We start from the raw sequence: 15282 nt of genomic DNA, 5'->3' as shown, positions 1-15282 counted from the left end.
CAGAGATTTCCAAAAATCAAGTGAGTGAGTTTCTACAGCAAGCCAGTGAACTGACTTCACTTAGAGACAAAGACAACTTTTGGTGAACTTGCAGGAATAGAACCAGACAGAACTCAATTATCCTTTATCCCTTCCATTTCCTGCCAGGCCTATCCGTTGCTTGAACCATTTGAAAGCCAAGAGGGTATGGTTGCTCTATAGTATGTGGTCCCTCTAGGTCAGCAATAGGTAGAGAGGAGAAGGAAGGAGATTGGATCTTAAGATGAAAATAGAAGATACCTGCATTCACCTTATTTTTACTCAAGTTCAAAGGGCATCATTTAATTGTCATAATGGGGGATGCCCGGGTGGCTCAGCGGTTGAGTGCCTGCCTTTGGCCCAGGGCGTGATCCTGAAGTCCTGGGATCCAGTCTCATGTCGGGCTCCCTGCGTGGAGCCTGCTTCTCCCTCTGCCTGTGTCTCTACCTCTCTCTCTCTCTCTCTCTCTCTCTGCATCTCTCATGAATAAATAAATAAAATCTTTAAAAAAAATTGTCAGAATGGTAACTTGGACAAGAGATTCTGCAGATTGGGTGGTGGGGGTGGTAAGTGAGTTGGAGTGATTGGAATGATTGGTTCTGGAATTTAAGCTTTTTAGTAATGGACTTGAGCACATGATGGGATGAGGGACAGTGTGATCTTGGTAGTATCAATGGAATATAAAGCCCAGTAGGGTCAAAGGATTATTGGAGTTGGAGTACTAGAAGGGGCTTTTGCAAATAAAATTATGGATGGATTTCAATTAATAGTGGCAAAAGGTCAAGTATATGACCATGGGAATCAGTGGTTAAGGTAGCATAGAATACAAAATGATTGAAGAAGAGGAAATCAAGGAACCAAACAATCAGGGTAATGGAAGAATTGTTTGCATATACTTTGAAATCATCAAGAATTATCATAGGATGGTGAAAATGACAGAGTGAGGAGCTTAAAGTTTCAAAAGAATGTTGAAGGGTAATGAGGGGAGAACCAGAGATTACTGCCACCAGGAGGAGAAGTGGGTGGTATAGGCTGTTAACTTGAGTCATCCTTGATACCTTCTCTTTCTCAGCCCCAGAGTTAACCAATCATTAAGTCCTATCAGTCTATTGCTTTTCTCAATATAGCACAACTCTAGTCACCAGCCAGATTTTTGAAAAAATCATTTCTCCCTGTTTCAGAACATTTATTTTCTAATCGGTCTTCCAGTACCCACTCTCGTCAATTTGTTTCCTTTGCTGCTGTCACAGTGAACTTTTCTCAGTAAATAAGCTCATGTAGTTTCCCCTTATCTTCTTCTAATCCAGCACTTAAAATTTTTCAGTGGGTCTCCACTAATTTTAAGATTAGGAGCAAAATCCTTCAGGTCTAAAAGGGTCTGATCTGGCCTCAGATCTACCCATCTAGTCTTATCTAGATGGGGGGTGTATTCTCCTATCACCTCTCTGTGCAAACCAGTCACGTCAGCTCTCCTGTTCTGTCCTCCAACTGGTTCTTTTCATATACCACTTGCTTTGCACGGGATGTGCACTGTTTTACCCCCCCCCCCTCCCGTTTTACCAGATTAATTAGGAGTTATCAGCCAAAGCTTGTTCAAATATCACTTGCCTAAGAAATTCATTCCCAACATTCCCAGACTGGGTTTATGCTGGCGAGACCCTTTATATATGGAACTGTATATGGAACTGTATGAGTGCTTCTTAAGGAAGAATCCCAAGGGCTATCTCACATGGCAAATATTTAAAATTTATATTGGCTTCTCCTCTGTCTAGGGTTAAGCACAGCTGGTTGCTGGGACAAAAAAGACCAACAGACCCTGAGTAAGAGAACACCTTTAAAGAAGTCACAAAGTCTGATTTAATGACACAGTTTCATAGCGCAAGAGTCTGGTGGAGGAGAACCGGTTTGGACCAGCATGTAACTTTTGCTAGAAGGTCCCTCCAATGCCATTCTTACAGCCCAGTGATTCTAAGGATAAGGACTGATTTTGGCCGGAGTGCTTTTGTTCAATGTGAAACAGTTCCGCTGGATCTAAACCAGCAGGGGCGCTGCAGTATAGGAAAAGCCCGGTGCCTCCAAGTAGCAGACCGGGCCTTTAATAGTGACACCATGTGGTACCATGTGGTACCAACAATAGTGTACCAGTTGGTGGAATTAAACTTGATTTTCATTAGCTTGGAAAACATATCAATACTGGTGATGTTTGTACAACTCTATAAATTTATCTTAAAAATTATTGGATCATACACTTAGAGTGTGTGAATTTATGATGTAAAGTATACCTCGATAAAGTGACAAAAAGTATTAAAAAATGATACCAATTCTTGGTTGCATTCTTCAGCCAATTATATCAGAACCTCTGGGGGCAGGGGGTGGACATTGTTAGGTATTAAATATCCCCAGGAAAATTTAGCAATATCTAACAAAGGTATACATGCATTGCCTTTTGGCTCAATCCTGTTTGTAGATAGTTATTCTGAAGACAGCAATACAAATAACAAGTATAATGTTATTCATTAGGGCACCATTTGAAAATGCAAAATATGGAAAAGCATCTAAATGCCCATATGTAAGAGAATACTCAAATAAACTATGGTACATCCATATAATAGAGAGTATTACGCAGCTATAAAAAAGAATGAAGAAGATCTTACCAAACCAACATACAGTAGAATCTAGAATATACTTTTATGTGAAAGATAGCAAAATGCCAAAATATACCCATAGTAGGGTATCTTTCAAGTAAAAATGAGGAAGATCTAAGAAAATATACATAACGTCTGCTCACTTGGGCAAAAAGGAATATGGAAGGCATAAATTAGACTCTAAAGTGTTGAATTAACCTACAGAGGTGACTGGGAATGGAGTGGGAAGAATGGAGGAGTGGGAATGGGTGGAAGGCATGAGTAGGGGCATATCTCTAAGCTCACCTTCTGTTATAGTTCTGACCGTTAGGACCATGTAGTGTTTCACATATTAAAAAATAGGTAATTAGTATTAACTAGGATGTGTGGGGACCCAAACAGAATGCACATGGTAACCAATGAATCCAACTGCTGAAAATGAATACCACAGCCATAACAAATGGGATAAAAAAAGAAAATAATAAGCCCAATATTGGAAATATTTGGCCTACAAGGCCAAAGACACACAATTATGGCACTCTTTTAAGTAAATTTGTTTTTCACAGAGGTTTGTTTTGGTAATTCTGGAACTACTTCATGTATATCCGAAAATTGAATAAATAAGTAAATAAATTATGGACTGTGAGAGCCAATTTATTACTGTCAGGGAAAGGAGTTAAAAATGAGGAAAGAGGAAAGCTAGAATGAACCCTGTGGATTAGGATCATAGGGCGGAGTTTTAACTAGTGGTTTTCAATACATATACAGAGAGGTAGATACAGAGATAGATGCAGCTGTGCATGTACTTGTGTGTACCTATATGTAGTTCCTTGCTCTGTTCACTTAGAAGACATAGAAGCAATGACAAATCAGCAGCAATGAGTATACCTAATGCCCAAAACTTGGTTTGTAATTGTTGTTTTTCAATAAAATAGCTGAGTCCAGGGCTGAGTGCAAGGTAAGCTTGGATTATCTTGTGGTGCCAGAAAGTGAATGTTCAAAAAATGAGGGAAGCATGTTGAAAAGGTTAGATACCAACCTGAAGTAGTTCCCAATCACCAAAGCTGGGAATATTGGATTATAATTCATCAGTTAAAATAAATATCCAAGTCTGTACTGATAAAACAGATAATTGAACAAGTAACTACCTACAAAAGAAAGGACTGTTTTTCCTTACAGTGGAATTCCAGTGAGTAAATGCAAAAGGAACAGTGGAAATATAAAATCACCATTTGGCAAATGCCACTGTAATAATTGTTTTAGGGAAGCCTCAATGGATGCTAAAATTAGTGGGCAAACATATAATTAGAAACAAGATATTTGCATAATCTCAGAATATCTCGCCACAAGATACTAATTACAAAGAAAAAAAAAAGTAGTATCCTTACAGTAGAGAAACTTGGCAGACACTAACTTCACCAAGTAATCAAGATTAACATTACCAGTAGCGTGACACATCGACATCCTGGACTTCCCAACATGATGCCCTGAGAAGGGCACGACACCGTTTCTGTGGTTTCTTGTCAAAAATACGCAACTTTCATTTAATCGTGAAGAAACATCAAACAAACCCCAACTGAAGAATATTTTACAAAACAACTGACCAGTACTCTTCAAAAGTGTCAAGGCCGTGAAGGACAAAGGAAATGAGACTGAGGGCCAGTCCCAGATTGGAGATGACCAAGAAGACACAAGGGCCAACGGCAGTGTGGGGATTCCTGCTTCTGTCTTGCTTGGGGGTTGGGGGAAGCTCTCTGCAGAGCCAGGCAGGACTTGGGGCTATTCGAATAGGTGATTGCTTGAGTAATTGAAGAAAGTGGGCCAAGTGCGTAGTCCGGGAGGTGGTATGAGTCAGAGGGTTTAAGAATGGTCTTGTGGGCACCCCTAGTTTTCCAGTGTAGCATTTATCAAATTAAAATCACATGTCTGTTTCCCCTGTGAGCATATAAGCTCCCCGAACACGGTGCCCATCCACCTCATTCACCAAGCTGTCCCAGGGCGGAATAGTTATCCAATAAACGTGCAGAAAAGCACACCCTTAGTCTTCCTTTGCTGGTCAGGCCCCTGCAAGCACATTTGTCTCTCACATTTGCTGTGAGTACCTCCACTGCTTGGAATACTCCGTTCACAGGTGACTGAGGCCTCTACCCCTTTATTTAATGCCTCTCCTTCCTTCAGGCTCAGTGCAAGCCCCCTTTGTATCGGGAAGCATCTCAGGCTTTAGAGACTTGATAGAGGTATTCGGGTGCCCTTTCTTTCGTACTCGGGCCTACAGCGCACCTCAGGTCTTTCCTCCTTTCCAGGCTCAATTACTTCAAAAGTGAAGAGAGGCCTTTGTATTTTTGAGCAATGATTTTCAAAGTGTTTTTAACATTTATTTTGTTGTTTTGTAATTACTGATGAGTAGATTGTTTGCTCATGTTTACTGGCTCCTTTTCTTTGAAAAAAAAAAAAATCATTATATAATACCCAGAGGTGTTCGTGAACAATACAGGTAGAAATGGAACTGCTCTCATCTGGTTGGAGGAGATGAGGGTGGGGGTGGGGGAGAGTCCTTCCAACTGACCACCCCACTGCTAGCCACCACTCCACTCTGGGAGGCTTTGAGGTATGGGTGACGAACTTTTTGTCCATAGTTTGAAAACTCTGGGATAGAGGATTGGTACAATATTTCTGCCATCTTTAGAAGCACTGGTTGGTGTCTTCTGGAAACTGCGGACCGCTCCCTTCCGTATTGTATTTACCATGCTCCAATCTGGACTAGAAAGAATGGAGTGTATCTTTTTAGGCCCAAGACCTGGTACAAAGCCTTCACCTATTGGTCCATTTGGTGAAAGTTTCTTGATGATGAGCACAGGACCAGGAATTCTAGAAATCTTCCTGAGATAGCCCCAGAATTGGGCCTGGGGACCTTGAAGGGATTTGCATTGGGGACAGAGGTCATTATCTCTTATCAGTGGGGGCTGTGCGGTAATGTCAAACAAAGGAGGCCAAGCAATGAGGAACCACCACAAGTTTTGGAGGACACACGGAGATAGGTGTCCCCCCAACAAGGCCTATAAGTGTAACAGCTCACTGCAACCCCAGACAGCCTAAAACTAGAAACAGAAATGATCACGCTCTGTCTTATATTAATCCCCGAGGGTGGCCTCCTCGGCAAGTTATTCCAGGAAGATAATTGGAAGTGGCTAGTTTCCAGGTACGTGAAGGATCAAATCCCCCAAAAACGTGGGCAGGCCCTGAGGCAAAGCCTTCCCTAACATTCCCCAGTCCTCATCCCACAGCCCCTATTCTCAGCTCGAGCCTGAACTCTTTTTCAGATACAGATGAGCAAATGATGACGGTTGTAATGCTGGATCACTCTCTACTTGGTAGTGGTGCTGGTTTGATTGGTGGCACCAGCTAGCCGGCTGTTGGTGGGAGCATCCTGCCCTCTGCTGGATTTGGCAGGAAGAATGAATTTGCGTTGCCTGCTAAGGAATTAATTAGATGGAAGGTTTTTTTATTTTATCTGAAAACAAATATTTGCTTGTGTGTTGATGGGGTCTAATTAATCAGGGAGCACATCCTTTAAATGACATCTGGTTTCTTAGGGGGTTTTCAGGTATCCAGGAAGATTCGTTATCACAAGTATACTCTCTGCTCAGTAAACAAGGGTGTGAAATACACAGTGCAGACATTTTAAAAGCCATGTAAAGAATCAAAGCCACATCTCTAATAATTTTTAATGTATTTAGATGGTGATGGAGAAGCCTTCAGGAGTACCGTGAGCCTGCCTGGGTTTAATTCGCAAGATACTAAATCTCCCTGAGACTGAGTCTCTTCATGTGTCAGATGCCAAACCCACTATGAAAGTTTTTTTGTGAGGATCAAGCAAGCTAATCATGTATGTGAAAGGACTTTACTGTGCCCACTAAAACTGTGGCATTTTATACATATGGACTATGCACAGGTTCATGCAAGAGTACATGTACACACACACACACACACACACACACACACACACACGAGGTTCACACAAAAGTACCAGGCAACACTGTTTGATTATTGGCTTTTATTGACTTCCTGAAATTGATTTTGGGTAAAACTAGAAAACAGATACCAATATTTCAAATCTAGAGAATGAAAGAAGCCTTCCTAAACATTGGAAGAAAGCAGGATGGCCTTAAAATAATTTTTGTAACAAGATCTGGAGACAGAGCAACTTTTTACAGTGTAGTATTTACCTTCTAGTGCCTATCACTATGTTCTGGATAAGCCATAAGAACATCTATATTTATCACCTTCATAAATAGATAAATGGCCAAAATGAATTCTAAGGATAATCTTGTACAGGAATCCAATCCCTCTCTTCCCTCTTTTCCTCTTTTGTTCTGGGTTCTTCCCTATTCCTCTCTGTCCTGTTCTCCCCTGTTTGATTTGAAACCTGAAGTCAGTTGTTTCCACTAGCATTGTCATTGCTGGTGAGGGTGAGCCATTTCTTGTCCATATAGCAATTCTATAAGCATACCGACTTTTTGTTCTTCAGTGCTGTGATTAGGATTGGGGTAAAATATGGTCCCAGGTCTTAAGTCATTGGTCATCCAAAGTGCGAAAAGTTGAATGCCAATGTTTTTCACATTAATGTAGTAGCTCTTTAATAAAAAAAAACTTTTTAAGTGAAAATTTGTTTAATTGATTTTGTTCTCTTAGTTAGCAGCTCTGCTTAATAAAGGGTTTTAAAACCTCCCATTTGTGCTTCCAGCTGAAGAGTAAACCCAAGTGTAATGATCTCCTTGCCAGCCTCAATCAGTGCTCTATTGATGTTTTGTAGAAAATGTTACTTCAACAAAAATTTAATATTAGTTGCCGAAGATACAAAGGAATAAGACAATCTTAGATACACATATGAATAAGTATGTGGGAATTGAGGAGGAAATAACCAGAAAAAGTCATCTAATCTTGAAGAATGAAAAATTTTCCAGGTGGGCAAAGTGTGTGTGTGCGTGTGTTGAAGAAGTAGGCAAGGGAGCAGCCTTCATGGCAGTGTACCAGGTAAGTGTGTATAGTTTATGGAAATCTGTGCTGTTGCTAGAATGACTGGAGTGTGGGTGATCTTGAGCCTAGAAAGGTAGTTTGGGGCCAAATGGAGACCCTATTTAAGGGCTGAGAAATGGAGCTTGACTCTCACTGGGTATGTGTATTAACCAACACACTTGAGTGGCGGATCAATATCATACATCTATAATCTTCGTTAGTCAGGGAAGTGTTTACTAGGGAGGAAAGTTGGGTTTTAGAGTGATATTATAATTCCCTAGTCTTTTAAAATATGTGTAAGTTGCCAAATGAAAGTGAGTTGAATTAGTGATTCCTAGAACAGACTAGAATCCTTACTTAGCATCTTTGAAACAAAACAGCTTAAATCCCTTTTAATGCATCAGAGAGTCATGCATCTTTTAAAAGTAGTAGTGCCTACTCAGATAACCATAGGCTTGGATGACCATATCTATCTACTATAGATAACCACATACTCTAAAATATCTGGAATCCAGTGCCTGAAGAAAAGACTTTGCACATGGCATGAGTCATTTCCTCTATCAGACCTGCCATTTTTTCACATTAAAATAAAAAGGAGGTCAGGAAAAGACCTGTGGATCAAGGCTCTCTGCTTCTCTGAACACGCTTGCCCATCTGACTAATCATTTTTCAAAAGCCGGATTATTTATATAAACTGGCGTGATATTACTGATCTTAACTCTCCTTGTCTGACTAGTGATCCCATAAACATCGCAAGAGACGGGATCGCTCACAATGAGGCTTTATGGCATCTTAAGAGAAAGCACTTTGAGTTGATATTCCCAGTTCCTCTCATCATAATGAGATTTACAGGTAACTCACACAATTTTTCTTTTGTGCGTTTGCTCAGCACTTAGCACACTGCAGGCCATCTGAAGAAGGGGGCACGTTCCATTAAATAATTTGGACAGAAATAACGTGTACATAAGTGTACGCAGGGTAGCCTGGTGCCTCGTGCTGTAGGGGCCCGACCCTGCCCGGGTTGCTTGTTCTCCTCTGGCAGGTACCTGGCACGTAGCAGGTGCTCAATAAACACCCGAGGAACAAGGGAGCAATGGACAGTCGCCCTTTCCTCGGTGCTTGGCTAGCCGTGGTCCTCCTAAGGGCCCCATGAACTAGTGCTTGCTCCGAGGCTCCCGGGGCCCACGAGTGAATGTTTGCAAAGCACTCTGAACTTCTTGGGAGGAAGAATGGTGTTTTTGTTGGCTCGGTGGCGTGTTTGCTCACGAGCTGCCCCTCCTTGTCTGGCTCCAGCTGCTGGCGCGGGGCCCTCCCCCAGCTCAGGGCCAGGCCACGATGGCACAGGGGGCAGCTGCAGGCCCTTCCTGCCTCCCTCCAGCCCCTCCAGCACCCCAGGACGGTGAGGGGGACACAGCAAGGCCTGGGAAGATTTCTTTCAGGCCTCCGAAGAGGCTCTGGGGAGAGGGGTGCCGGGCCCCCATGAAGACGCCCTTAGGTTCCCCGGCTGGGCCCCGAGGACCAGGTTGTGAAGGAGAAGCAGGGCGCGTCACTCAGGCGCCCGGCAGGATGTGCCAGCGCAGGTGGCTGCCTGGTGTCCACGGGTTTGCACACATAATGCAACGCCTTGACCAGCAGCTGGAGAAAGTAGTGGCCTTACAAGGACTCCTGAGACGAGCCAGATGGCCTTCACGCGGGTAAAAGTTTCAGCTCTTATGACTGCTTTCTCCATAATTTTTAAATATTCGGTAGTGGCGAATAAAGGGGCCTGCCTCACGAGGGATCCAGGCTTCCACGTCCTCCCACGTATTGAGGACTATAAAGATTGCCTTCAATACCAGCTCAATAATGAAGCAGTCCAAGTGTGATTTGGGAAACAAGATTTTTGTTGTTGTTGTTGTTTTCATTATTTATTTATTTATTTATTTATTTTATTTTTGTTGTTGTTTTGGTTGTGTTTTGGTTTATCAAGGATGGCTGTCCCTTATGGACAGACTCCGGAGAGAGAGGTTTGTGGGGTTTTGCAGGTCATAATATACTGGCTTTCAGCTGCTCACACTCAACAAACATCTCAAAGTAAAGCAGGAAGGGCTGGTTGGACGCAGAACAGCCGAATTGACCCTCGGGGCAGAGTTTGCCTTAAAGGCAGGAACAGGTCCTGTTTTCCACAACTTTGAAGTGACTTGTTTTCCAGACCAGCTCACGAGGGTTCCTCCGTGTGTGGAAAATTTTCCATGATATATATTCATTTTTTCCATGATACAAGTTCATATGCCTGTTGCTGGACATGTAGCAAATTTGTTCTGGCCCTAGGTCGTCCCTAGGGACTGGAAGTGGGTGCTACGTGGACAAAAATGAACACGGTTTCCCATTGAAAAGACCACATAGACGATGTCTGTTGTGCTTCGAGGAAAAAGCTCAGGTAAGTCTGGCTTTTGCTGAGAGCATGAAGCCAACCAAGAGTCTTACATTTTGTTTAAAAGGAAATTGTGGGACGAAATGTGTCTCCAATTAAAGTGGGCTCATCTACCTGAAGACACACAGGGCCGGGCACGTTTACAGCTAGACTACAGTGCACACTTTCAAACTCTGAGAGCTCAGTGTCCCCATAAAAGCCACATGTGGGACATTTATTTGGGGGTGACTCCAGATAAGAAATGGTTTCTTTCTCTGCTCGATTCATTATAAAATGAAGAACCCTGATTTTCCATTTGTTTGGAGCTTGAGAATCACATGGGGGTTATTGAGTTTTTATTGGTTTCTCCCCCGTCTCTTTGTGAGGTGGTTGATACTAGGCAGTTTGCCCAGGTTCTAAAATAAACAGGCGGGATCTCCCTTCAGGAAGGAGGGGGAGGGCCGTATGAATTAGGGGGAGATCACATTTCTTTTTCCGAATGCTGGTGTCCCGAGGTGTCGCAGGGGGCCGGACGGCAGGGCACCCCGTGAGCCGGGGCCTGGAAGCCGGGAGGGATCGCTGAGATTTGCCAATCAGAGCTCTATGGTAAGTTGGAGTTTGAAATGTGTGGGTTGATTCTCATTTTGGGTTATTTTCTTGCAGCCAGGAGGGGAGGAAGGGAACAAGTTTTACCGAAGTGTTACATAGTAAGATAAATAAAATATTGAGGGAATGGTTGCCGGGAACTCCTCATTCATGCGTTGAGTGAGTAAGCTGATTGGCTCTTTCGGGTTTCTTTCCTAAATATTTTGGACTTCTACTTGTTTTTAGAAGTTGGTCTTTTTTTGTTCTTGTTATTCTTGTTACTAGAATCCTTCTACTGTTTCTTTAGTAATAGGGTCAGTGGATCTGGTGGTGGAATGTCTTCTGTAAAGGGAGATGATGAGCTTGTGACACCCCGACTATTGTTGTTAAGAGCCAGGAAGGTCCAATAAATACGAGAGTGTGATATTACGGAAAGGAAAAGGGAAAAAAGAGAATGGACTAGAAAGTTGCAAGCTCTTATTAAGAGAAAAGAAAAGAAAGAGCTGGAAAGGAGCCGAGTTTAAATTGACCAAGCACTGGAGCTCAAACGTGATGCCCTAGTGATGAAGACTGTGTAAAGCAGCTCATGGAAATTCAGTGTGTGTGTGTGTGTGTGTGTGTGTGTGTGTGTGTCTTTAGCTCTGTATCATCTGCAAAGAAGAAACAATCAAATATTTATTGAACAAAAAGCTATCTCTTTTTATAGCTGCTCCAAGAAAAAAAAGCAAACTGGTTGCTCTCAGGTCCTTTATGTGTGATGGACCTGGGTAAGGTAGGCAGGGCTCAGACATAGGCCGCTGCAACCCAATCAAATGAGTCAAAAGGTGAGCAGCTCAGCAGGTGTTCCCCTCAGAAGGTCCTCACCGCCGGCACACTGTTGGGTTAGACCACCAGGGGTCAGCGCATCGTCTCCAGGAAAGCTTTGTTAAAGGACAGTGGGTGTCAGACGGAACAGGACAGTGGATCTCAAACTTTTAAGAATGACAGGTGTTCGAGTACTGGATCCCGGGTTTTACCTGTAATGATTCTGATTCAGGAAGCCGGGGTGGGAGGTGGGGAATGAATATATCCCTGGGAATCTTCATTTTGTAAAAGGTGCAGGTATTGAAGGACCCCACTTTTGAGAAAAATATGTGGGGTTTCTCTGGGTTGTTAATCCCATTGGAGGACCGTTGGTTCGGAGACCACCAGGAGCCTGGCTCTGAGACTCCTGGCAGTTGGGATGAAGAGGCACTGCCTGTGTCACACGGGTGTGGGCTTGAATCCCCCGTGGCTGTGCACAAAGTGCTTTTCTTCTCTGAAATTCAGGTTTCTCCTTTTTAAAAGAGGACAACCATATTGTCTACCTCTAGGGATTTAAAGAAATAATGCACACAAGGCACTTAGGAGAGTGGCACCAAATAACGCAAGTAGGAAATACTACCTCCTGTGGTGGAGAGAGAAGGGAAATGTCGGTGATAAGCCCTCTGTGGCCAGGAGGATGGTTTGGGGCCCGCAGAGCCAACGTGTGACCGACCAGGAGGCCGGCTCTTGGATCCTGGGGGTCCAGGGAAGAGGTCTGAAGATAGATCATAGACCAGAAAATGCATAAACATGAGGATGGGAGACACATTTTCTCACCATTACAAATGTTTCCCAAGAGCGGTAATCAGAGCCCAGATGGCACAGTTAATTGGAGTTGAAATTGATCCCCCCGTGCTATGCAAGTCAGCAGTAAATTGATTTTCCTTGGGAAAACCTTTATAAGGGCCTCTAGAGGGGATCGAAGGGAAATGCATGCAATTCGGTGGCTTGTTCATACCTGCCGCCCACTGTCCACGAAAGGAGGAATGAAGGAAGAGAATGAAAGGAGCAGGGAGCACCAATCATAAGGCTGTAACGAGATGACCCCCTGCCTGGTGACTGAGCGCGGGGCCGGGTGGTACTGAACCCGCTGGCTCGCCCTCCGACGGCTGCCAGGTGCTCCCCGGGGCCAGGCGTGAGGGGCAGAGGAAACAGGCCGACCCCTGGGGAGATGCCTGTCCTCAAACACAGGTAAAATTCAGAGGCCCTGCAAGGTATGCCACGACTGACACAGCCAACCAATGAATGGGTGGGGGATACAAGGCCCAACGGGGGTGAGATGCCACCAGACTGATCCGAGCACCTCGTTCAGCCTCTTTGGGCCTTACTTTTCTCCCTAAATGCCCGTCTCGTCCTGACACACGGTGGTAAGGCACGGATGGCGGGACACATCCCGATGTTGTCATATTTTTACCTGGGAAGTAATCCCCAAACGAGGGCACCTAGGTTATTGTAAATGCTAGCTATTTTGAAGAATTTTGTTTACCCTGAAATACAAATATTTCAGGGCTTTTCCACAAACACAAATTTCAACTTAAATACATTTTAGCCGGTGCTGTTATTTCTCTGCATGTTCCGGATATCTTCTCATTAAATAAGTATGATAGTGCATGGTGATGATAAATAAATGACGAAGAAAGAAATGTGAACAGTAGCCACCATTTTTGAGCACTTATGATCTCCTAGGTGTTATGCTTGTTCTCGTTCCTCTTTAATCTTTATTCTGGCTCTGTTAGGAGGCATCACTGTGGCCATTTCGGTTTGGTTTGGGTTTTCTGTGGCCAGTTTTGACGAGGATTCTATGATGACTTCTATGGGAAGTCACAGAGGAACCAAGAGCAGAGTTGGGATCCAAGGCCAGGTCTTTCTAACTCTTCACTCCATGTTTCTATCCTGTAGGACACCGTAAATCTGCTCTACTAGGTGCGTCCGTAGTAAGCCTGTGTAGTTTGCACCCTGATCCAGACTCTTCTATTATTCAAAAATACAGTGCAAAGTGTGTGTATTGTCCTCCTGCTACATTTTTCACTTGTGACCACGTGAGGGGAGCACTTTTCCTAACAGCAATCTCTCTCTCTCTCTCTCTCTCTTTTTTTTACTTTGAGCACTGAGTTTACTGACTAGTCTGAACATGCCCATGTGCTTATTACATGAAGGTGACAATGCTTTCTTCTCCAGTTACTTAAGCTTTGTCAAATTGCCCTTTTCATTGGGCAGAAACCATGATCTACAAAAAAAATGAAAGCAAAACACAACCAACTCTGTGTTATATAAATTCAATCTCAATGCAACTTAAAAGTATCTCCTTTGACATCGTCGGTTAGTAGAAGATCTTAGAAGGAAGGTTGGGGTGTGGTAGGTCTCTGGGATACCATCTGTCTCTCCTTCTTCCAGACTACTACAATTTGAGGAGATTTGGGGCAGGGAGGAAGGAGAAGAAAGGACAAGTTTCTCACATGTCATGGAGAAGTTTTCATCCTTCCTCTTCAAGATTTTGACTCTTTCTCTGGTTAATGTTGACCAGGCAGACTGAGGCCCTGTGCATGGTAGGCATCCACATGACCATTTTTGGAGTGCCCATTGGGGGCCTTTCCAAATTACTGATGGGAGATCCAGCTCCAGCAAGATTTTATAAATGTAACAGCCCCCGTTCCCAGCACTACCACCCAGCCTACTGCTGCTGGGTCTGCGAGGTCAGCAGCCCATGACTACCCCGGGAACCCCACAAGGTAACACGAACTGGCTTCTTCCCCTGAGTTCACTTGGCCCAAGAGGAAAGCTTGCAAGTTGCCCCAGCGCTGTGCGCCCTCTCTCCTCTTTGCTCCCTCCGTTCAAACAGATACAGGAAGTGAATGGACAAGGCCACTGCCTATGCAGATGTCAAAGGTAGCCAGGCCATGCTGGCTGGTGTCCACTTGCCACGGCCCCCTCCCGGGCTTTAAGAATGGTTGCCCTGGCTCAGGGGTGACAGGTATGTCTGGGGAGTGGCCGAAGAACCTGCAGTGTCACCCTCTTCCACCCTTGTCAAGGCCGCCTCACAGCTTTGAAGACTTGCTGCTTCTCCTTTCCCTCTCCAGTCGTCTGCTTAGACTGCCCTGGGGAAGGAGAGGGCAGTGGGGGGTGGCGGGTGAGAGCACTTGCCATCCTATCAGGGTGCCTGGGAGAAGGTGGAGGCTGCAGGAGGAGATCAGGGCCCTCCTGGCTCATTGCGGGGTGGCAGAGAAACTTGCACTTAGCAGCTCTGTTACATTTGTGCCCTTCTGGGGGCAAAATTTAATTGATATAAAATGAAAAACTCCTTATTTGCAAAAGACACTGTCAAGAGCATAAAAAGGCAAGCCGCAGACTGGTAGAAAATAGTTGCAAAAGACATATCTACTGAAAGATTGTTATCCAAAAGGTACAGAGAACACTTAAAACTCAACAATAAGGAAATGAACAAACCGAGGAAATAAATGTGCAAAAGATTTGAACAGATTCCTCATCAAAGAAGATACACAGATGGCAGATAAGCATTTGTATGCTGCCCAATATCATATGTCACTAGGGAATTGCAAATTAAAACGACAATGAAATACCACTACGTACCCATTGGAACACTGAAATCCAAAATATTGACAACACCAAATGCTGGCCAGGGTATGGAGCAACAGGAACTCTCATTCACTGTAGTGGGAATATAAAACACTGCAGCCACTCTGGAAGACAGTTTGGCAGTTTTTTACAAAATTAAAAATGTCCTTACCCTGAAATACAATGATTGCACTCCTGGATATTTACCTAAATGAGTTATATGTCCATATA

The 15282-nt window shown here is 43.8% G+C and overlaps 1 protein-coding gene and 1 long non-coding RNA gene across 6 annotated transcripts in view; one reads left to right on the top strand and one right to left on the bottom strand.

The window, feature by feature from the left end:
• LOC102152599 overlaps positions 1-15282 on the bottom strand; it is a 60586-nt gene that overhangs the window by 44182 nt on the left and 1122 nt on the right. For all 4 annotated transcript variants that reach the window (XR_005384556.1, XR_005384559.1, XR_005384557.1 and 1 more), the window contains exon 2: positions 15067-15176. This is a non-coding gene — a long non-coding RNA (uncharacterized LOC102152599). The remainder of the gene's footprint in view (positions 1-15066; positions 15177-15282) is intronic.
• The window catches only part of CYTIP (cytohesin 1 interacting protein), a 72894-nt gene continuing 67441 nt past the window's right edge, over positions 9830-15282 (top strand). The window contains exons 1-2 of one of the 2 annotated variants that reach the window (XM_038584552.1): positions 9830-10077; positions 10566-10656. In XM_038584552.1, the coding sequence (XP_038440480.1) occupies positions 10654-10656 (3 nt within the window). In that variant the 5' untranslated portion in view covers positions 9830-10077; positions 10566-10653. Of the gene's footprint in view, positions 10078-10506; positions 10657-15282 lie in introns of those variants that run through there. The other variant, XM_038584551.1, reaches the window with a different exon arrangement.

The sequence above is a fragment of the Canis lupus genome, chromosome 36 (assembly GCF_011100685.1).
Source record: "Canis lupus familiaris isolate Mischka breed German Shepherd chromosome 36, alternate assembly UU_Cfam_GSD_1.0, whole genome shotgun sequence".
NCBI classification, from domain to species: Eukaryota; Metazoa; Chordata; class Mammalia; order Carnivora; family Canidae; genus Canis; species Canis lupus.
The sequence above is the reverse complement of the archived record's forward strand: the minus strand, read 5'-3'. Positions and strand labels throughout refer to the sequence as shown.